Below are 23653 nucleotides of genomic sequence, written 5' to 3' on the forward strand. Positions count from 1 at the left end.
TACAATAGTCTCAATTCCAAGACAACGTGTATAAATGTTGCAAATTATAGGCCTTTAATTTTTATAAAACACCAACACAAGGAAATTCCTTTAAGTTTCTAGCTTTCAGTGTACATGCATTGATTAATATTCTCTCAGTAAAAATCAGAAGCATGTTGCTCAAAGATTTGAATTAAGTCATTGTTTTGTGGAGTAAGTAATCATTCCGTCATGGATCTATTCATTCGACAAACATACATTAAGCATCTGGTATGTTTCAGACACTGTCCTGAATATGGACTGTGCCATTGGGAGGAGGATGAAGAGTCATGGACCTTACAGGCTAACATCTGGTGGGGATTTAAGGAGAAATGAAGTAGTTGCATAGAAAACATAACTCAGAGAGCTCTCATGTGCAACCACCACACCAGAAATTCAATTTGTTATTGCCATTAATTCTCTTTACCAAGTTAGAACATTTGGCTTGATGAAAAGAGGAACATGGTTTATCATCACCACCACCAACTCCCAGGAACATAGAAGGGAGGGCAATATTTAGAACAGGTTTCAGAACATTTCACATCTTGTTGTTGCTAACCAGTTTGACCTTAAAGCTGTAAATCTGTATGTAGAATTTTAGAAGCCCCCTTTCCTTGATATTGGTGGACCAAACTTAGATTTACTGTAAGAATGAATGTTCTCTACATAGATAACAAAAACAAAAAATAAATGGACTTTTCAGGGTTCAGAAATAGAGTCAGACTTAGAGTAGCATGGATACTTCATTAGCTGGGCTTATATTCTGTCTCTCCAGACCATAAAAGACATAACAGGTATTTTGCCTGGGGAAATACGATTTAAATGTAAAACACTCACTTCCATTTCATGGTTTTCTGTTGATTTGGTATCGGTGCTTGGAACAGTTTTCCTGGTAAAATTGAGCTCTGCACAGGAGTAATTGGCAGCATACTGCACCTTCGGGTTATATTTGAAGACCAAATGTTCACCCTCATCTGTGTATTTCACTGGTTCAATGAGGTACCTTTGGTCATGTATTCTGAAGAATCCCCTGTGGAAATCGAGAATCCAAATTATATTCAAGATCTGTAACTACTTCATCCTTTCTTATTGATTTTCCTTTTCAAGAAAGGGAAACTACAGAACAACCAGAACACAACTACTGAGAATGTTGAAACGTTGTGAAAAATGTAACTCATGTCACCAAACAACTCCTGTAGAAACTGGCAAATGGGGACCTAATTTGCTGTGTAAACTTTCACCGACAACACAACAAAATGCTATTTCAAAAAAGAAAGGGAAAACACCAGGCCAAAGCTTCACTAGCATGTAGCCGGTGCTCTCGGTGGTAAAGAATGTGATGACATGTGGCCTTTGATGCCATTAGTAACTTTTTCTAAGAGTCAACTCCTCTGGATTTTTAGAAGTTAGATAGCCTAATCTCTACTTTGAAAAATAGGTAGAATGGTAATTCCTGACCTGTGGATGTGGACCCCCAGTGGCCACCAGAGTTCTCACAGGTAATTTGTGAATACATTAATTGTAGACTAAAAATATGAAAGTAAAAATACTATTATGGGGTAGTTTTGTCATTAAAGGAGTCCTCATTCCTTAAAAGATTCGGGACTACTCAAGTGAAGCCATCATAAAGGCAGACAGAAGTTTCTTTTTCTTCTCCCCTTTGCCTCCCCAAGTCTTCCTCCTTCCTCCTTGAGGCCAAGATCTATAGAGAACTATAGATTTTGTCTCTTATCTTTTAGTTTCAGAGACTGGACACGTTGCCTGGTTTAGTAAAAACCTTTGAAACACTTTTGCATAATGGAAATTCACAAGACTGGAAGACACAGGAGGCCTGGTTTTTGGATTCAGTTATAACATAAGAAAATTGTATATGCTGGAACAATTCTCTGATTTCAGTATCCTGGGCTATAACATGAGAGCGCTGGCTAGATGATTTCTAGAAGTCTTCTCACTCTGAATCCTACGGTCCTGTACTACAAAACTCCTCTTACTTAGTGTGGTTTATTAGACATCTTTCCCTCAAGCAAGAACATAAATCAATGGGCCAGAGCTGATACTCATTTCTTTTTCTTCTCCCATTAATTTTTCTATTTACTATTTACCCTGGTGGTGCAGTGGTTTAGAGCTCAGTTGCTAACAGAAAGGCTGGCAGTTTGAACCCACCAGCTGCTCCATGGGAAAAAGTTGTGACAGTCTTCTTCCATAAAGATTAAAGCCTTAGAAATCCTATGGGGCATCTCTGTCTTACAGGGTCACTATGAATCTGTAACGACTCAACCGCAATGGGTTAAGTGTTAATAAAAGGTTAGAAGTAAGGTGAATGTCTTTGAAAATCCACAGAAAAACTCATAAAGGAAATAGAAAGACTCTCCATTACCTCAGACCATTACACGTGCTGATACTGAGAGCGGAATCTAATTCGTGTATGATGGATCCTTGGTAAAAACAATGATCCTAAAGTGGATAAAGAGGCTATTAATACAAGTATAAATATTGACATGATCTAAATATTAATACAAGTATTAGTTGGTAAATATTTCTGTTCAGAGTGCATCAGCATTTCATTTGGATGAATTTCATTTACATTAATTCATTGATTGTATTCATTTATTTGGAAAGAGTTGACTGTTTTAGAATACTTTTTGAAACATTGTATCTTAATTGCATGATTTCTTTTTGTAGCTCAGTATATGAAGTCTTCACTCTAGAATTTAACAACCATAAAGCTCAAAAATGTGACTCTTTTCCTTAGAAATATCATTTCTTTAATCCATCCAAAATTTTATATCAAACTCAGCTTCCTGAGCTAATATTACAATTTTTCCTAGCTGCCTGTGAAATCAAGCCCAGATTCTTGATGATCTCTATAATTAGGTCTCACTCTTCAACCATGTCCCCTTGCACCTTTCTATCCTGTCTCTCTCTGCTTCAATCAAGCAGTATCTTTATTATTTCCAAGTTGGCAATTTGCCAATGGTGATTCCATTAGGTAATTACTCTTTCTATCATTTCCATCTTTTTAACTCCTGCCTATCTGTTACACCTCCCAGGTCCTCCAGGGACCTCAGACCTTCACAGGCCAATCCCCTTCCTCTGCTTAAAGGCAAGTTACCTGGTTTTCCTTCTGTCCTATTTTATAAAGATTGCATAATGACTTAGAATTTATAGAAGTTGACAGATGCCTTAAGTAGATAAAATTTAAAAACTATACTTTTAATAAGAAAGAGTAATACTGGCTTTGATTAGAAGGGTGCGGAAAGCTTGACCTGGGAAGGGGAATGAAGGTATAAAAATAGACCCTGTATCCTATGAGTAGGAATTGACTGGACAGTTTGGTATCCACTAGAAAGGGATAAATGAACAAAGATTTATTTGAAGAATCAAGAAGGAGCTTCAATACTGGTGCATCAGAAGGACTGGGCAAGGAGATATGAATAAAATAAGGGTCAATTAGAGGAAGATTTTTTAATTGTTTTATATCTTTAGGTTTTATCTATTTAGTGTGATACAGCCTCATCGGTGAGCCTTGTACTTCTTTGATGTCCTGCTTCAGCCTTCCCCCAGAATTAACACCAGTCATTACCAAATAAAAATACATTAGCAATCACTGAATTGCTTATTAAGCAGTGATCAGCTTTCTTTTAGGCTCAAAGGACCACATCTTTTATTATAGGATTATTGAGTTAGGATAATCAATTCAGGACTCATTTTCTAATGTAGTGCTTCCTGAAGCTGCTTGCAAAGCTAGAGTGCAGTTTCAAAATCAAACCAGGAAATAATATTTTCAGAAAAGAATAATAGGAAGTTTCCATAGGATACCATGACCTGAGGATGCCTGGTGACCTCCTCTCCTTTTGTAGAGGAGTAGGTTTCACTGTAATTTGAGGCTAGGAGCTCCCTGGAAAAGAAAACAGAAAGGTAGTGACATTTATTCCTTCTACAAAGCTCACCAGTCAAACCAGTCATGTAAAGGAGGCACCTTCAGGCTGCTTTCAAATCTCAGCAAGGTTCTCTTCTCCAAAAAATAGATAAGCAAAAACAAACTCACTCATATGAAAAGCCTATCTAGATTTCATGGTTTGATAAATACTATGAAAAGGCAGAAAAAAATTCAAGCAATTTTAGCAAAACAGTGCTTTAGGAAGAACTCAGATCAAGTGGAATCTAAGCGAAAATCTCTTGCTTAGTAATTTAAATTGTTTTAAAGCTCAAGCTTATAAAATGCCCATAATATATGAGTATCTGACTTTAAAACTTCAGTAGAATAATACAAAGCAAAAACCTCATTAATAAAAAAGTCTCTTGCCTTCACTGCCAAAATTAATGTAAAAATCTGTGAAATATATACATATATTTATATATACTAACCCCACAGTTACATTTATTATATAAAAGCAGTATGCATTAATTATAGCAAATTTAGAAAATACAGGAACATACAGAACAAATTATTCTGAATCCCACCATTAAGATATAACCACTGCTAATATTTTCATATAATTTTTTATACTCTCACCAGTTGATAAAACAAATACAACCCCCCCCAAAAAAAAAAACTCGGTAAAAACAGAAAATCTAAAAAATCCCATCAACTACCTTGATTTAATTGTTATTTATAGAACACGACACCCAGAAACTGCAAAATACACATTTTTTCAAGTGTACGTATTATATTCACCAAGTTTGACCATATCTTTGACCACAAAATGAGTCAAAATAAATTTTTAAAAAACTGACGTCATCAAAGCGTATACTCTATCAACAATGAAATTAAATTTGAAATGAATAACAGAAAGACACCTACCTCCCAAATATTGGACACTAAATAATACTCTTCTAAATAATCCATTAGGCAAAGAATCTGAATATATTTTGAACTGAGTTGTAATGAATATACAATATTTAGAGGAAATATTATAGCTTAAATACTTTAAACACTAAGGAATCAGTGAAATAAACAAATAATAGAAAAAAATAATTAATAAAGCCAAATTTTAGTTATTTGAAAAGATCAACAAATGGACAAACCCCTTTAGACTGATCAAGAAAAAAAGGAAGACTTTAAGTTGCCAATATTAGGAATGAAAGAAGGATTATCACTACAATACTCCAGAATTTAAAAAATAGTAAGAGAATTATATTGAACACTGTCATGGAATGAATTGCATTCCCCCAAAATATGTGTCAACTTGGCTGGGCCACGATTCCCTGTATTGTGTGGTTGTCCTCCATTTTGTGATCTGATGTAATTATCCTCCATTTTGTGATGTGTTATAAATCCTAACCTCTATACATTTATTACTATACATTAATGAGGCAAGATCAGTGTGAAGTATATCTTAAAGAGGGTGTCTTAGTTATCTAGTGCTGCTATAACAGAAATATCACAAGTAGATGGGTTTAACAAAGAGAAATTTATTCTCTCACAGTCTAGTAGGCTACAAGTCCAAATTCAGGACATCAGCTCCAAGGGAAGACTTTCTATCTCCACAGGCTCTGGACAAAGGTCCTTGTCATCAATCTTCTGCTGGTTGAGGAGCTTCTCAGGCACAGAGACCCCAGGTCCAAAGGACACACTCTGCTCCCAGTGCTGCTTTCTTGGTAGTATGAGGTCCCCCTGTCTCTCGGCTCACTTCTCTCTTTTATCTCTCAAAAGAGATTGGCTCAAGACACAATCTAATCTTGTAGATCTCATCAACATAACTACCACTAATCCATCTCATGAACATCTAGCAATAGGATTTACAACACATAGGAAAATCTCATCAGAGACAAAATGGTGGACAACCACACAATACTGAGAATCATGGCCTAACCAAATTGATAGATATTTTTTGGAGAAACAATTCAATCCATGAGAGAGTCACATCTTCTATCTTACAAGAGATAAAAGGAGAGAGACGTGAGCAGAGAGGAGAGGGACCTCACTACCACCAAGAAAGAAGAGCTGGGAGCAGAGTGCATTCTTTGGATTGGGAATTCCTGCGCAGAGAACTTCCTCGGCACAGGAGATGCTCAATACCAAGATACATGGACATTTCCAAGGGTCACTGGGCCCATGGATGTTGGCAGGAGAGAAGGACCTTCCCCCAGAGTCAACAGAGAGAGGCAGCCTTCCCCAAGCTGGTGCCCTAAATTCAGACTTCCAGCCTTCTAAACTGTGACAGAATAAATTTCTGTTTGTTAAAGCCATCCACTCTTTGGTAAAGCCATTCTGTTATAGTAGCACTAGATAACTAGGACAAATGCTTTATGTCAAAAATCTGACAACTTAGACGAAATGAGCATTTTCCTTAAAAACAATGCAATTTAAAAGTGGCAGAAAATGAAATTGATAATCTGAATAACCCAATATCTATAAAAGAAATTGAATTGGTTATTAACCTCTGCACCCTCCACATACACACGAACACCTTCAAGATAGTTTCATTTGTGAATTCTGTCAAACATTAGAAAAAGAAATAGCATCAACTTTTTTTTTGCCAGAAAATCAATGCATTTAATCAGGACATTCTTGCTTCAGTACAAGAAGAATCAGTAGGGGAGAATGACAGCCGGCTATTTACAAAAATCCGAAGTGAGTTCCTCAAATGGAGTAATGAAATTGAAAGGAGTTTCCAGGACGGTGAGTTTGAGGTCCCGTTGTGAACCTGGGGTGTTGGGTTCAGACTGAGGCAGTAGAGGGTGGTGATGCCATTGGTGTGGATGCTGGAGTGAGGAGTTAGTGGGCTGATGCCCGGCAGAAGCGTTGCTGTTTGCTTTGTTCCACATCACTGGACTGCACCCAGAGAGCATCGGGCACTGATTTCAAAGGACACCTTCCACGCAGGATACCTGGTTTCTTCCCATCGAGGCACCTCATGCAGCCACCGCCAGTCTGTCCATGGAGGCTTTATGTTGCTATGATGCTGAACAGGTTTCAGTAGAGCTTCCAGACTAAGATGAACGAGAAACAGGCCTGGAGATCTACATCTGAAGATAGCCAATGAAAACTCCATGGATCACAATGGTTTGAGCCGAAGCTGATTATGGGGATGGAGCAGGACCAGGCAGGACTTCCTTCAGTTGCGCCTGGGGTTGCCCGGAGTCAGGGGCCTACTTGACAGCAGCTAAAGACTAAGGAAATGATATATCGACCAAGGATAAAGCCCCAGGGCGAGGAACCTTTATGTAGGTTTGCTTTTACTCACACGACTTGATTCAGGAGTCCAGTTGGTATCAGCGGACCAGAAGTTCAAATCCGCAGTTCACCATGGCTTTGAGAAATAAATATGGACAATAAATTAAGTGATTTGTTGTTGTTAGGCCACATCCTTGAGTGCATAGTTTCTTGGCAGAGGGCAGCGAGGACGGGATGGGTTAAATAACAGAGCCCCTTGTTGGGAGAACAGTTAGGAAGCACTGTGCTCATTTCTGGGGCAGTCACATGCTACATATCCACCCCCTCAACCCCATTCCATGCTAGGTCCAGAGAGCAGATGGTGGAGTCCACTGTGTGGGTCTGTCCGTTTGGGGAAGGATCACTCTGTCCCTCTCAAGGAAGTCAAGCGTCTTGGCCTTCCAGCAATTCCTTTATGATTGCTCAGTCAGCTTATTATCATAAGGACTCATGGCAAGCCCCCTAAGACAAATAACCAAAGAAAAAACTGGGCAAAGGGCTGGAATGGACGTTTCTCCAGTGAAGACATTCAAAGGGCCAATAAGTACACAAATAATGCTCAACCTCATTAGTCTTTGTTGTTGTTGTTAGGTGCCATCGATTCGATTCTGACTTATAGCAACCCTATAGGACCCCATAGTAGAACAGTGCCATAGGGTTTCCAAGGAAAGGCTGGTGAATTTGAGCTGCTGACCTTTTGATTAGCTGCCAAGTTCTTAACCAGTACAGTACCAGGGCTCCAGTCTTTAAAAAAAGTGCAAATCAAAGTCACAGTGAAATGCTACTTCATAACCACTAGGATGTTTGAATTAAAAAGTTAGAGAATAAGAAGTGTCGGCGAGGAATGGTGTCCCAGACCTGCACATACACAGGTGAGAATTTCCCAGCCAAGGTCAAACTAGGCTGGTTCAATACTTGCTGTTTTGGTATTTGTGAGAACTTTATAGTCCATAACTACTGTGGCTAATGTGATGAGTTCTTTGGTAAAAATCAAATTTGATTTCCAACATTTCATTCTCAAGTACCTTTTCCAGACTATGTCTTACTCTGTGTATCTGGTTATGTTGTCCTCCGGCATCATACTCTGGCTTTGCCTTTGGTTCCTTGAGATTACAAAGGATGTTTATCCTGAATGCTTTTCTTCATTGCAAACCCTGAATTTTTTTTTTTTAACTTTTATTGAGCTTCAAGTAAATGTTTACAAATCAAGTCAGACTGTCACATATAAGTTTATATACACCTTACTCCATACTCCCACTTGCTCTCCCCCTAATGAGTCAACCCTTCCAGTCTCTCCTTTTGTGACAATTTTGCCAGCTTCCAACTCTCTCTATCCTCCCATCCCCCCTCCAGACAGGAGATGCCAACACAGTCTCAAGTGTCCACCTGATATCATTAGCTCACTCTTCATCAGCATCTCTCTCCTACCCACTATCCAGTCCCTTTCATGTCTGATGAGTTGTCTTCGGGAGTGGTTCCTGTCCTGGGCCAACAGAAGGTTTGGGGACCATGACCGCCGGGATTCCTCTAGTCTCAGTCAGACCATCAAGTCTGGTCTTTTTATGAGAATTTGGGGTCTGCATCCCACTGATCTCCTGCTCCCTCAGGGGTTCTCTGATGTGCTCCCTGCCAGGGCAGTCATCGGTTGTAGCCAGGCACCATCTAGTTCTTCTGGTCTCAGGATGATGTAAGTCTCTACTTCATGTGGCCCTTTCTGTCTCTTGGGCTCTTAGTTATCATGTCTTTGCCCACTTCTTGATTGGGTTGTTTGTCTTTTTGTGGTTGAGTTTTGACAGAATCATATAGATTTTAGAGATCAGGTGCTGGTCGGAGATGTCATAGCTGAAAATTCTTTCCCAGTCTGTAGGTGGTCTTTTTACCCTTTAGGTGAAGTCTTTAGATGAGCATAGGTGTTTGATTTTTAGGAGCTCCCAGTTATCTGGTTTCTCTTCGTCATTTTTGGTAATGTTTTGTATTCTGTTTATGCCTTGTATTAGGGCTCCTAAGGTTGTCCCTATTTTTTCTTCCATGATCTTTATCATTTTAGTCTTTATGTTTAGGTCTTTGATCCACTTGGAGTTAGTTTTTGTGCATGGTGTGAGGTATGGGTCCTGTTTCATTTTTTTGCAAATGGATATCCAGTTATGCCAGCACCATTTGTTAAAAAGGCTATCTTTTCCCCAGTTAATTGACACTGGTCCTTTGTCAAATATCAGCTGCTCATATGTGGATGGATTTATATCTGAGTTCTCAATTCTGTTCCATTGGTCTATGTGCCTGTTGTTCTACCAGTACCAGGCTGTTTTGACTACTGTGGCTGTATAATGGGTTCTGAAATCAGGTAGAGTAAGGCCTCCCACTTTCTTCTTAAAGAAATAACATCAATTTTTAAAAAAGCACTTTAAAAAATGTAGTGGAGGGAACACTCCTCAACTCATTTTATGATGCCAAATCTTAATATCAAAATCTGACAAAGACATTATAAAAAATGCTAAAAATATAGACCAATATCTATCATCAACGTAGTTGTAAAAATCCTTAATGGACTATTGAGAAATTGAACACAGTACTATATTTTTTAAAAAGTACAATAAACAAATAGGGTTTATCCCAGGGATACCAGGATGGTTTAACAATGGAAAACAGATCAGTGTAAATCACCAAATTGTCATTTCAATGGATACAGACAAAGCACTCAGCAAACTTCTCAGGGAACTTTCTTAATCTGATAAACCACATCAAGGACAAACCTACAGGTAATGTCATATTAATCATTCAATGTCTAACACTTTCCCCTTAAGATCAGGAACAATGTAAGGTTGCTAACTCTTACCACTTCTACTCAAATTATACTGGAGGTCCTAGGCATTGCAAGAAAGAAAGAAATGATCAGAAAGGAAGAAGTAAAACTGTCAATATTTACAAATGGTATTGTTAATTAAAAAAATAATAATTTTATTGAAGTCTCAAGATCCAAGGTTACCATTTTAAAAGTCTATTGTATTTTTACATAGTAACTGAAAATAATAGAAAAATGAAATTAAAAAAAGCAATTGTGTTTAAGGAGCACCACAAATATTAAAATATTTAGAAATAAATTTAATGAAAGACACGCAAGAGCTCTACACTGCACACTAAAGAACATTGCTGAAAGAAATTAAAGAAAACCTAAATGTCTGTAGGAACAAAGCATGACAAATCGATATTATCGGGATAAACATTCTCTCCAAATTTATCTATAATTCAATCAAAATTCCAGCTTTTTTTTTTTTTGCAGAAATTGACAACTTAACTTTAAAACTTATATGGAAATGCAAAGGACCTAGAATAAACACATGATTTTGAAAAAGAAGAATAAAGTTGGCAGAGTTCTAAAGCCTGGCTTTAATACTTGTTCTAAATCTACAGTAATCAAGGCAGTGTGGCACTGAGTTAAGGATTGAAAAATAGATGAATAGGAGGACTGATTAGATTTGTCAGAAATAAATCCATGCTTAAATTGTCATTGGAGTTTGGTCAAAGGTGTCAAAACAATCCAATAGCAAAAGAAAGTAATTTCAACAAAATATTCTGGAATAATTGGCCTATACATTTGCAAAAATACAAACTTCAACCTCTCCTTCAAGCCAGACAAACACATACACACAAGTTCAAGATGATAATAGATCAAAACTGAAAACTAAAACCACGAAAAGTTTAGAAGAAAGTATAGAAGAATATCTTTGTGACCTGCAGGTAGGCAAATGTTTCTTAGGTCACAGAGTACAAGAAACACAAAGGAAAATTTTGATATATTAAAATGTCTTTGGGCTAGAAACTTCTACAGATAAGAAAATGTCTGAAAAACTCACAGACTGAAAGAACATATTAGCAAAAGTTATATTTGTCAAAGGGCCGGTTGTACAAAAATCTCCAACTCAATAATAACAAGGCAATCCAATAAAAAATGGTTGAAGATTTAAACAGGTAGTTTACAAAAGAAAATATACAAATGACCGATAAACACATGAAAAAGTTTACAACAGGGAAATGCAGACTAAATAACAATTAAATATTACCACAAACCCATCGCTACAGCTAAAATTAAAAAGACTGACACCACCAAATGGTGGAGAGGATTTGGAACAACTAAAATTCTCATATATTGCTGGTTGTTGTTAGATGCCATCGAGTTGGTTCCGACTCATAGTGACCTTATGCACAACAGAACAGGAAACACTGCAACGTCCTGCACTATCCTTAAAATCACTCTTATGCTTAAACCCATTGTTGCAGCCACTGTGTCAATCCATCTCACTGAGGTCTTACTCTTTTTTGCTGATCCTCTACTTTACCAAACATGATGTCCTTCTTCAGGGACTGACACCTCTTGACAACATGTCTAAAGTATGTGAGATGTGGTCTCACCATCCTTGCTTCTAAGGAGCATTCTGGTTATTCTTCTTCCAAGACCTATTTGTTCTTTTGGCAGTCTGTTGTATATTCAGTATTCTTCTCCAACATCATAATTCAAAGGTGTCAATTCTTCGTTGGTCTTCTTTTCTCATCATCCAACTTTCCAATGCAGAGGAGGGGATTGAAAACATCATGCCATGGGTCAGGCGCACCTTAGTCTTCAGAGTGACATCTTTGCTTTTCAACACTTTAAAGAGGTCTTTTGCAGCAAATTTGCTCAATGCAATGCATCATTTGCTTTCTTGACTGTTGCTTGCCTGGGTGTTGATTGTGGATCCATGGAAAATGAAATCCTTGACAACTTCAAATTTTTCTCCATCATCATGATGTTGCTTATTGGTCCATTTGTGAGGATTTTTGTTTTCTTTATGTTGAGGTGTAATCCATACCGAAGGCTGTGGTCTTTGATCATTAGTAAATGCTTCAAGTCCTCTTCACTTTCAGCAAGCAAGGTTTTGCCATCTGCATAACACAGGTTGTTAATGAGTCTTCCTCCAATCCTGATGCCCCGTTCTTCTTCATATAGTCCAACTTCTCAGATTATTCGCTCAGCATATAATACATACATACAGTTTGAATAGGTATGGTGAAAGAATACAACCCTGATGCACACTTTCCTGACTTTAAGGCATGCAATATCCCCTAGTTCTGTTCCAGCAACTGCCTTTTGATCTATGTACAGGTTCCTCAGGAGCACAATTAAGTGAACTGGAATTTTCAGTCTTCATAATGATATCCAGAATTTGTTATGATCCACACAATCGAATGCCTTTGCATAGTTAATAAAACACTGGTAAACATCTTTCTGGTATTCTCTGCTTTCATCCAGGATCTATCTGACATCAGCAATGATATTCCTGGTTCAGCACCCTCTTCTGAATCCGGTTGAATTTCTGGCAGTTCCCGGTCAATATATTGCTGCAGCAGCTTTTGAATGATCTTCAGCAAAATTTTGCCTGCGTGTGATATTAATGATATTATTCAGTAATTCCCACATTTGATGGAATCACCTTTCTTGGGAATAGGCATAAATATAGTTCTCTTCCAGTCAGTTGGTCAGGTACTTGTCTTCCAAATTTCTTGGCATAGATGAGTGAGCACTTACAGTGCTGCATCCATTTGTTGAAACATCTCAATTTGTATTCTGTCAATTCCTGGAGCCTTATTTTCCACCAATGCCGTCAGTGTAGTTTGGACTTCTTCCTTTAATACCATTGGTTCCTGCTCATATGGTACCTCCTGAAATGGTTGAAGGTTGACCAATTTTTTTTTTTTTTTGAAATAGTGAAATAGTGACTCTGTGTATTACATCCATCTTCTTTTTTTTTTTTTATAATTTTTATTGTGCTTTAAGTGAAAGTTTACAAATCAAGTCAGTCTCTCACATATAAATTTATATACACCTTACTACATACTCCCATTTACTCTCCCCCTAATGAGTCAGTCTGCTCCCTCCTTCCAGTCTCTCTTTTCGTGGCCATTTTGCCAGTTTCTAACCCTCTCTACCTTCCCATCTCCCCTCCAGACAGGAGATGTCAACACAGTCTCAAGTGTCCACCTGATACAAGTAGCTCACTCTTCATCAGTATCTCTCTCCAACCCATTGTCCAGTCCCTTCCATTTCTGGTGAGTTGTCTTCGGGAATGGTTCCTGTCCTGGGCCAACAGAAGGTTTGGGGACCATGACCACTGGGATTCTTCTAGTCTCAGTCAGACCATGAAGTCTGGTCTTTTTGTGAGAATTTGGGATCTGCATCCCACTGTTCTCCTGCTCCCTCAGGGGTTCTCTGTTGTGCTCCCTGTCAGGGCAGTCATCGGTACATCCATCTTCTTTTGATGCTTCCTGAGTGGTTTAATATTTTCCCCATAGACTCCTTCAATATTGCAACTCAGCTTGAATTTTTTTTTTCAGTTCTTTCAGCTTGAGAAATGCAGAGCGTGTTCTTCCCTTTTAATTTTCCATCTCCAGGTCTTTATGTATGACTTTATAATATTTTACTCTGTCTTCTCAAGTGGCCCTTTGAAATCTTCTGTTCAACTCTTTTACTTCATTATTTCTTCCTTTTGCTTTAGGTACTCTACTTTCAAGAGCAAGTTTCAGAGTCTCTTCTGACATCCATTTTGGTCTTTTCTTTCTTTCCTGTCTTTTTAGTAACCTCTTGTTTTCTTCACGTATGATGTCCTTGCACAATTCGTCTGGTCTTGGGTCATTAGTGTTCAACGTATCAAATCTAGTATTGAGATGGTCTCTAAATCCAGTTGGGATGTTCTCAAGGTCATACTTTGGCTCTCATTGACTTGTTCTAATTTTCTTCAATTTCAACTTGAACTTGCATATGAGCAATTGATGACCTGTTCTGCGGTCAGCCCCTGGCCTTGTTCTGACTGATGATAATGAGCTTTTCCATCATCTCTTCCAACAGATGTAGTCGATTTGATTCCTGTGTATTTCATCTGGTGAGGTCCTTGTGTATAGTCACCATTTATGTTGGTGAAAAAAGGTATTTGCAATGAAGAAGTTGTTGGCCTTGCAAAATTCTATAGTGCGATTTCTGGCATTATTTTTATCACCAAGGCCATAATTTCCAACCACTAATCATTCTTCCTTGTTTCCAACTTTTGAATTCCAATCTCTAGTAATTATCAATGCATCCTGGTTGCATGTTTGATCAATTTTATACTGCAGAAGTTGGTAAAAATCTTCAGTTTCTTCATCTTTGGCCTTAGTGGTTGGTGTGTAAATTTGAATAGTAGTTGTATTAACTGGGCCTCTTTGTAGGCATGTGGATATTATCCTATCACTGACAGCATCATACTTCAGGATACATCTTGAAATATTCTTTTTGACAATGAATGGAACACCATTCCTCTTCAAGTTGTCATTCCTGGCATAATAGACCATATGATTATTGTCTGATTCAAAATGCCCAACACTAATCCATTTCAGCTCACTAATGCCTAAGATATAGATTTTTATTCATTCCATTTCATTTTTGACGACTTCTAATTTTCCTAGATTCATACTTTGTACATTCCACATTCCAATTATTAATGGATGTTTTCAGCTGTTTCTTCTCATTTTGAGTAGTGCCACATCAGCAAATGAAGGTTCCAAAAGCTTGGCTCCATTCACATCATTAAGGTCAACTCTACTTTGAGGAGGCAGCTCTTCCCCAGCTGTCTTTTGAGCACCTTCCAAAGTGAGGGACTCATCTTTCAGCACTATATCAGACAATGTTTCACTGGTATTCATAAGGGTTTCACTGGCTAAATCTTTTCAGAAGTAGACTGCCGGGTCCTTCTTCCTAGTCTGTCTTAGTCTGAAAGTTCAGCTGAAACCTGTCTGCCATGGGTGACCCTGCAGGTATTTGAATACTGGTGGCACAGCTTCCAGCATCGCAACAACCCACAAGCCCCCACAGTACAATAAACTGACAGACACATGTGAGATATTGATGGTAAGATGGTAGTTATGTAAAATTACACAAGCACTTTGGAAAAGAGTCTGGCAGTTTCTTATAAAACTAAACATATACATACCCTATAGTGCGAGAACATCACTACTTGGCATTCACCAAAGAGAAATGAGAACCTATGTTTATAAAAAGACTTGTACAAGGATTCTCATAGAACTTTTTTCATGACAGCTAAACACTGGAAACAACCATGGTGCCCATCAATAAGAAAATGGATAAATACACTTCATTTATATTTATACAATGAAATACTTCAAGAAAAATAAAAGAACCATACTTCTGATACATGTAATGGCATAGGTGAATCTCGATAACATTATACTGAATTAAAAAAGTCTTACACAAAACAGTATGACCAATGTGATACTATTTATAACAATTTCTAGAACAGGTAAATTTAATTTATGGTGAGGAAAGAGACAAGATATATGGCTGCCTCTGTTGGCAGGGTTTGACAGGAGTTGATGAGGAGAAGCATGAGGAAAATTTCTGGAGTGATGGTTCTGTATTTTTGTAGATGCTTGGGTAACCCAGGTGCACAAATTTATTGAAATTAAATGAATGTACACTGAAGATTTCTGTATTTCATTGTATGGAAAACGTACATCAAAAGGAAAAGCTAAGAAAAATTAAACTCTAGTGATATGAAATGGGCTTGCATTAGACAAATAATAATTCAGATTACATATAAGTGGCAATAACTTGAAAAAGTCACTTCCTTGGTGGTTTTTACAAAAAGTAGAATACTATACACTACTAAATCTGTAAAATGTTGAATCATGATAGAACTTACCTTGTTCTCAAAAGGTGAAGTATTAAGGTTTTTCTATTTAGCTTTAATTCATACAACAATTCTTCTTCATAAGTTTCCTGCAAAACAATATCCATTTTGTGTGTGTCTGGGTGAGTAGTGGAGTGAAGGGGAAAATCACAGGTCTCCCACAGCCCTATAAAAGTAGTCTTTGCAGGAAAAAATGATTAATACTGATAAAGCTGAATTTATAATGGAGCCAATACTGTAAGGTAGATTTTACTTTCAAGTTATTTTCAAGTTATAAACCTTCGATGGACATTTTCCTAATTATAAAACAAAATAAAATGGAAAAATGCATATTTCCCTGTCATCCAGATTTTTACCATTCATTATATTTCCTTGCTGTCTCAGCAATTTGAACCACCAGCTGCTCTGGAAGAAAAAGATGTGACAGTCTGCTTCTGTAAAGATTACAGCTTTGGAAACCCTCTGGGACAGTTCTGCTCTGTCCTATAGAGTTGCTATGAGTCAGAATCAACTTGATGGCAACAGGCTTGGTTTTTAGTATATATATGCATATATACTGTATACTCTTTGGAAGGAAGTCACTATATGCAGCCCACACTTAAGGGCTGAGGAGTTATCTAGCTCCATGAAAGGGCATGTCCATATAACTTATTCAGAATTCTGTATGTAAGATTTTTCTATTCTTCCTCCTACCCTATTTATTTATTCAATCATTTATTTATATCAGTATGGTCTCATGGATATTTATTTTATACTTTTGGTTATAATATACTACATTATCACATTTTTTTGCTCAGCTTATCCCAGTTTTGACTATTGGGAGCTCTTTCAGTTGACTCCTGTGAACATTGGACATATGCCCAAAGTTTTGTTTTTTGAGTACTTCTCTACTTTCTAGCTCCAAATGATGCTCCAGTTTCATCTTCTATATTCATAATGGAACATTTTAATATCAACCTTGATTAAGTCTTAAGACAATAAATGGCAGAAGAGAACACCATGAAAGAAAACCAAAATGAGTGGTGGAAAACTGGTTTTGCTCCTTTAGCTAAGTTCCAACTTTAACCAATACAGTGGTTTGAGTAGGTGAAAAAGAGTTGGAGATAATTTATTTGTAAAGAGAATTATTGGAGAAATATAGTAAGACATTATTTCCACATGGGAGTGGATAGAAATTTGCTATTCTATTGTTTCAAGCCAAGGAAAAAAAGGTGCCAATGGAACCATTTAGAAAGTTGGAATTTTTCTTACTTATGACTGAAAAATCTAAAATGTGAGAAACAGGAAGCCTGGTTATTCTAATGGTAGAGGAAAAGAGAGTTGCTGCCTTGGCAAAGATTTGCACTCCCGGAGTTTGTTGGAATTAAGTACCCCTTTACTATTCTTCATGGGTCAAATTAAAAACCTAATGCTTAAAATGCAAGTGCCTAATGATAAATAGGTAAGTACAGGGTCAGCGAAAAAGAGGAAGACCCTATACGAGATGAATTGACACAGTGGCTACAACAACGGACTCAAACACAGCAACAATTGTGAGGATGGTGCAGGACTGAGCAGTGTTTTGTTCTGTTTACATAGTGTCGCTATGAGTCAGAAGCCACTCTACCTAACAACAACAACAATGATAAATATGCGGAGTCTTTGGCTAGTGCAAAGAGTCAAGAGCTAGACTACTACAGGAAATGTTGATTCAAACCCACTCAGAGGCACCTCATAGACGGGCCTAGCGATCTGCTTCCAAAAGATCAATCATATGGAGCAGTTTTACTCTGCCCACATGGGACTCCATGAGTTAGAACACCCTGGATGGCAACTAACAATGGTGATAAATATTAAGGGCATTCATCTAGTTATTATAATAGTGGGAAAATGAAAACAACCAATTTTTTTTTTTTACTATTTGTGTGTAACCTATTTTCTACAATAAAATTTATTACTTTTCAAAATAATATATTAAATGGTTTGAAATTTTAATTCCTGAATAAAAGCCTTTGTAAACGACAAGTCAAGCAGACCTTTTTGTTCCTGTGAAAGTTGCCCAGATTTATTGCAAAATTTGGAAAGCAAACCAATCTACACATCCGATTGCGAGGAAAGTAAAATGCTCAGAGATTACAGTTCATGAACACCAGCTCAGAACAGATGGGATTGCCTTAATTCAGCCTGGAAATGGGGCACAAGCTGTTGGTAGAACTTACCAACATGTAAACTGTAAACTTAAAAGAACAAAAACAAAACAAATCCATTGAATCAAGTCAATTCTGACTCACAGCGACCCTATAGGACAGTGTAGAGCTGCCCCATATGGTTTCCAAAGAGTAGCTGGTGGATTCAAATTGCTGACCTTTAGTCAGTGGCCAAAAGCCTAACCACAGCACCACCAGGGCTCCAGAAAATGGTACCCCATAAAACCTGAAGTCAACTGTGAGGTGAGTTCTGCTTACTCCTTTTTGTTCCCTAATCTATGGTGGGATTGTTTTCCCCCTGACACATCCTATAAAGTGATGAGAAAAATTGAGACTCCTTTCTTCTTTTTGCTTTTGAGTTGGAGGCAAATGCAGCTTTCTAAATGTCATGGGAAAGCAATAAAGCTTAATATTCTGTCAAAACCTGTACCTGTATGTCGGGATCATGGGCGTGCCCAACATCTCGCTTCTGTACCAGAGGGAGCTTTTTAGGATAAACCAGTTCTTGACCCTCTACTCCAAGGATTACCTTTTCTAAATGGAAAAATAAGAATGAAAATACAGTTGGCATTAACACTTATTTACACTGAATGAAAAACAGAATTGTTCTCAGAGTTCGCTTACTCCCAATTGGCAGCACACCCAACAACAAGGAAGTATTATCAGCCTTACAATTATAGTCAGGGAATTTGCGACTAATATTCACAAATTAGGAAAATACAAGAAAAGCCAGAAAGTAGGCAAGTAAAATAAAATCAGTCTCTCAGCTTCTTCTACATTTGTACCTTGTTCTTCAGTTGTCACCTTACTCTCTTAATGCCTGTCTCTGGATTCTGCCTCCCAGGAAAGCCTGTTTCAATGTAAATTACTGAATTTTATCACCCAGGGATATTTGCATCTGAACTTTTAGCTACCAAAGATAAATAAAAGACTTTTTATCTTTAAAGGCATTTTAGGTCCTTTGAGTTAGTTGTAGTCCTTGGGTGGAGCAAAAGGTTAATGGGTACTCTGCTGCTGACTGAAAGGTTGGAAGATCGAGTCCAACCAGGGGTACCTCGGAAGAAAGACCTGGTGATCTACTTCCCAAAAAATCAGTTATTTAAAACTCTATGTATCACAGTTCTATTGTGACACATGTAGGGTCACCATGAAATGGAGTAGACCTGACAGCAACTGGCAAATGGAAAGAATTAGTGCTAAACATAATCTTCTACTTAGTTCCTATCAAACTGGTAGTCATCTGTGAGATGAGCTCTGCTTAATTATGGTATGGTAGTTAAAGAGGGAAGGAGCCCTGGTGGTGCAATGGTTAAGCACTTGGCTGCTAACTGAAAGGTCCACAGCTTGAACCCACCAGCTGCTCCGCAGGAGAAAAGACCTGGTTAAAGATTTCAACCTAGAAAACTCTGTGGGGCAGTTCTACTCTGTCCTATCAGGTCGCTATGAGAAGGAATCAACTCGATGGCACACAGCAACAATAGTTAAATAGTGATATAAAGGAAAGGATACAGACTTTCTGTAGTCTGCCTTGAGTTTGATTCAAGGTTTTAGCAGTTTCTTACCAGTATGACCATGAATAGCATATCTACTTTTTCTGATCTGTAAATATCAGTCTTAATTTCCTTATGTATAAAGTGGGGGATAATAATAAAGACTTAAAAATCCTAACATACAAAGTGGCTAATGGCTAGCACAGTGCTGACTACATTGTAGGAACTAAGTAAATTTCCACTCCTTCCTCCTTCTTACTGTGGATCAGAGTGTTTTAAGAGTCATGTAGTATTTCATGGAATCATAGAACCTCAAGGTGAGCAATAAAGTCACCTGAGCCCTATTTTATTTTATAATGTCCTCACCAGCATCCTTGAAGTGGACCTCAACTGCACCAACAGGCAAGTATTCCATTTTCTTTCTGTATTTCTCTGATCATAGATTGTCCCGCAATTTTAATAGGTTCATCTGAAAACTCTCTATGTAGTACCCTTGATTGGTGCTGATGTTCTTACTCTACACTCTGGAGCTACAAAGAAGAGATCTAATTTTCTTCTGTATGATGGTCTTTTGAATGTGCGGGGACAGCTCTTTTGCCCACACTTGTCCCAAATTATGACGTTCCAAGCTTCTTTAAATGGTACTCTTTCGATTGTGTAATCTCATGTTTGAATATGCATGAGAAACATAACCCTGGCCCTTGAAGGTAAATGATAGGTGAAGAGCACTGACTTTTAGACTAGTAGCTCTCCAGAGAAGGTATCGAGATTCTCCCACATAATCTAGCCTCTTCATGTTGATGAAGATCTGAACCTTCATATATACCATACGATTTGGTGAGGGTTGCAAGACCATTTACAAGATAAGTCAACACAGAGATGGACTCAGATCAGGGATGTTTTTTCAATCGGTCACTACAGCCCCTTCTAACTCTTAAATTCTATGGCTCAGACCACAGTACTGTTCAGAATACCATTTTAACTCAGAAGAAAAATGTATACATTGTAATTATTTCAGTTCTGATCATTTCTGAGCCTTTAAATTAAAAACAGTAAGAAATCTCCCAGTGGACACTTAGATTTTTCCAAAGCGTTAAGAGTGGGAGGATATTTTTTACACATATTTCTTTTCTTTCAGAGTTGTTGTGTGTAGTTGAGTAGATTCTGACTCCTAATGACCCTATAGGACAGAACAGAGCTTCCCCATAGGGTTTCCAAGGCTCTAATCTTTTTTTTTTTTGGTGAAATACAGTAGTTATTTATTTATTTTTATTGTACTTTAGATGAAGGTTTACAGAACAAACTAGCTTCTCATTAAACAGTACAAATATTGTTTTATGACATTGGTTAACAACCCCACAACATGTCAATACTTTCCCTTCTTGACCTTGAGTCCCCTATTACCAGCTTTCCTGTCCCCTCCTGCCTTCTAGTCCTTGTCCTTGGGCTGGTGTGCCCCTTTAGTCTCACTTTGTTTTATGGGCCTGTCTAACCTTTGGCTGAAGGATGAACCTCAGGAGTGGCTTCATTACTGAGCTAAAAAGGTGCCATAGTAGGGGCCATACTCTTGGGGTTTCTCCAGTCTCTGTAAGTCTTGTCTCTATCAGTAAGTCTGGTCTTTTTTTATGAGTTAGAGTTTTGTTATACATTTTTTTCTACTCTGTCGCAGACTCTATTGTGATCCCTGTCACAGCAGTCAGTGGTGGTAAGCAGGGTACTATCTAGTTTTGCTGGACTCAGTCTGGTGGAGGCTGTGGTAGTTGTGGTCCATTTCCATTAGTCCTTTGGGCTAATCTTTCCCTTGTGTCTTTAATTTTCTTCATTCTCCCTTGCTCCTGAAGGGGTGAGACCAGTGGAGCATCTTAGATGGCTGCTCACAGGCTCTTAAGACCCCAGACCAAAGTAGAATGTAGAAAATTTTCTTTATAAACTATGTTATGCCAATTGAGCTAGATGTTCCCTGAGACCATGGACCCCACAGCCTTCAGCCCCATAATTTGGCCCCGCAGGGAGTTTGGATGTGTCTATGGAGCTTCCATGACCTTGTCTTGTACAAGTTGTGCTGGCTTCTCCAGTGTTGTGTACTGTCTTACCCTTCACCAAAGTTACCACTTATCTATTGTTTATTTAGTGTTTTTCCATACCCTCCCCTTTCCTCCCTTGGAACCATCAAAGACTGTTTCTTGTTGTGTGTAAACTTTTTCATGAGTTTTTGTAGTAGTGGTCTCATACAATATTTGTCCTTTTGTGATTGACTTATTTCACCCAGCATAATGTCCTCCAGATTTATCCACGTTGTGAGATACTTCACAGACTCGTCATTGTTCTTTATCATTGAGTAGTACTGCTTTGTGTGTCTGTACCATAATTTGTTTAATCATTCATCTGTTGATGGGCATCTAGGTTGTTCCCATGTTTTTGCTATTGTGAACAATGCTGTAGTGAACATAGGTGTGCATATGTCTACTCATGTGATGGCTCTTATTTCTCTAGGATATATTCCAGGGAGTGGAATTGCTAGATCATATAGTATTTCTGTTTCTAGCTTTCTAAGGAAGCACCATATTGTTTTCCAAAATGGTTGTACGATTTTGCATTCCCACCAACAGTGCATAATAATTCCAATCTCCCTGCAACCAAGGCTGTAATCTTTATGGAAGCAGACTGCCACATCTTTCTCCAGTAGAGTGGCTGGTGGGTTCCAACAGCCAATGTTTAGGTTAGCAGCTGACAACTTAACGACTGTGCTACCAGGTCTCTTTTCTTTCAGAAAAGGGATCTAAATCTCAAATATTTAAAATTTCAAAATAAGTAAAGTGCTATTCTCAGATATACAGACATATTACCCAAATGTCTGTTCCAAGCAGTTCCTAAACCACACAAAGTTTGGTAACGAAAGAGTGAGAATTTTTGGCTTAGCAGATGCTGCAGAAAAAATAGAAAATACATAGTCTTTGTCTATACTGCAATTATTTTTAATCTAATTTAATTTAAAGACAGTAATTAAACAGAACCTTCACCTCAGATTTGCATACTCTGTTTTCAGAGAGGGGAAGCAAGTCACAAGAAAATAAGATGATCATATTTGATCCAAAGAAAGTGTTTTTTCCATAGTTTTAATCTAATCAGGTATATCTTCAGCATCTAGAGTTCTTAAAGTAATGAATACTCAGCATATTGGTTCCTTTTATAATTATCTTCAGTAGCAACTGAGTTGGAAACAAGCAAACAAACCAACAAAAAACCATGTCTATATCTCCCAAATCAATCAAAAACTTTAATCAGCCAACCCGCTTATAAATCAAAATTTTAATGAACTGGTCTCTGCAGTCTCTACTTTTTTGCAGGCATATCACAGCATCAGTTACAATCCAACACAGTGTTAATATGGAATTAATTACTGGCGAAGACGAAACCTTTTTTCCCCCGCCATCCACATTTTCTTTTTTTACGTTTAGTCTTACACTTAATTTTATCCAATTGTAAAGACCCTGCCACACCGTTAAGAAAGAGGATTGGCAAGGCTACTCTTGTCGGGATGTTCACAGCAAAATCATTAATGGATATTTCTTATTTTTATCATTTACAATTTAAACTTTGTGATGAAAGTGATATGACCTCATAGTACAATAACAAATTCCTGATGAAAACATTAAAACATACCTTTAAACTGAGAAAGCAATAAAATCATCAAAAGTATACATCCGGGAATCATTCTGAATGGCTCTGATAGAAGGGGGGCACATGTGCTTGAGAAAAGATGTGCACAGTTCTTTCTTCTTGCTTCCAGGGCAAGGATAAAGAAGCTGACCAGGTAGATAGGTAGTTTTGATCTAGCACAAGGAAATGGGCCTGGATCACACCACACAACTGGTTTTGACCTTGAGGCTAAAAGCTAGAGGGTGAACATCAAGTACTAATTAAGGGTAACCAATGAGGCAGTCGTAGTGGAGGTGGCTTGGGCGTAGATTTCTATTTCATATCTAATATAAATATGACTTCCAGGTGTATTACTATTCAAAAGTTGGAAAAAAAAACATGAGAGTCTTACAAAATATTTTTTCCCCACACATGCTCACTTTAATTTAT

At 37.8% G+C, this 23653-nt stretch overlaps 1 protein-coding gene across 1 annotated transcript in view; it reads right to left on the reverse strand.

Moving 5' to 3' along the window:
- ADAM7 (ADAM metallopeptidase domain 7) overlaps positions 1-23279 on the reverse strand; it is a 78760-nt gene extending 55481 nt beyond the window's left edge. The window contains exons 1-6 of the mRNA XM_023551005.2: positions 23228-23279; positions 18505-18608; positions 15901-15977; positions 3838-3916; positions 2396-2472; positions 856-1048 (exon numbers count right to left, since the gene is read on the reverse strand). Coding sequence (XP_023406773.1) covers positions 856-1048; positions 2396-2472; positions 3838-3916; positions 15901-15977; positions 18505-18608; positions 23228-23279 — 582 coding nt within the window. The remainder of the gene's footprint in view (positions 1-855; positions 1049-2395; positions 2473-3837; positions 3917-15900; positions 15978-18504; positions 18609-23227) is intronic.
- Between the last annotated feature and the right edge of the window lie 374 nt (positions 23280-23653).

This window comes from Loxodonta africana, chromosome 19 (assembly GCF_030014295.1).
Source record: "Loxodonta africana isolate mLoxAfr1 chromosome 19, mLoxAfr1.hap2, whole genome shotgun sequence".
Classification (NCBI taxonomy): domain Eukaryota; kingdom Metazoa; phylum Chordata; class Mammalia; order Proboscidea; family Elephantidae; genus Loxodonta; species Loxodonta africana.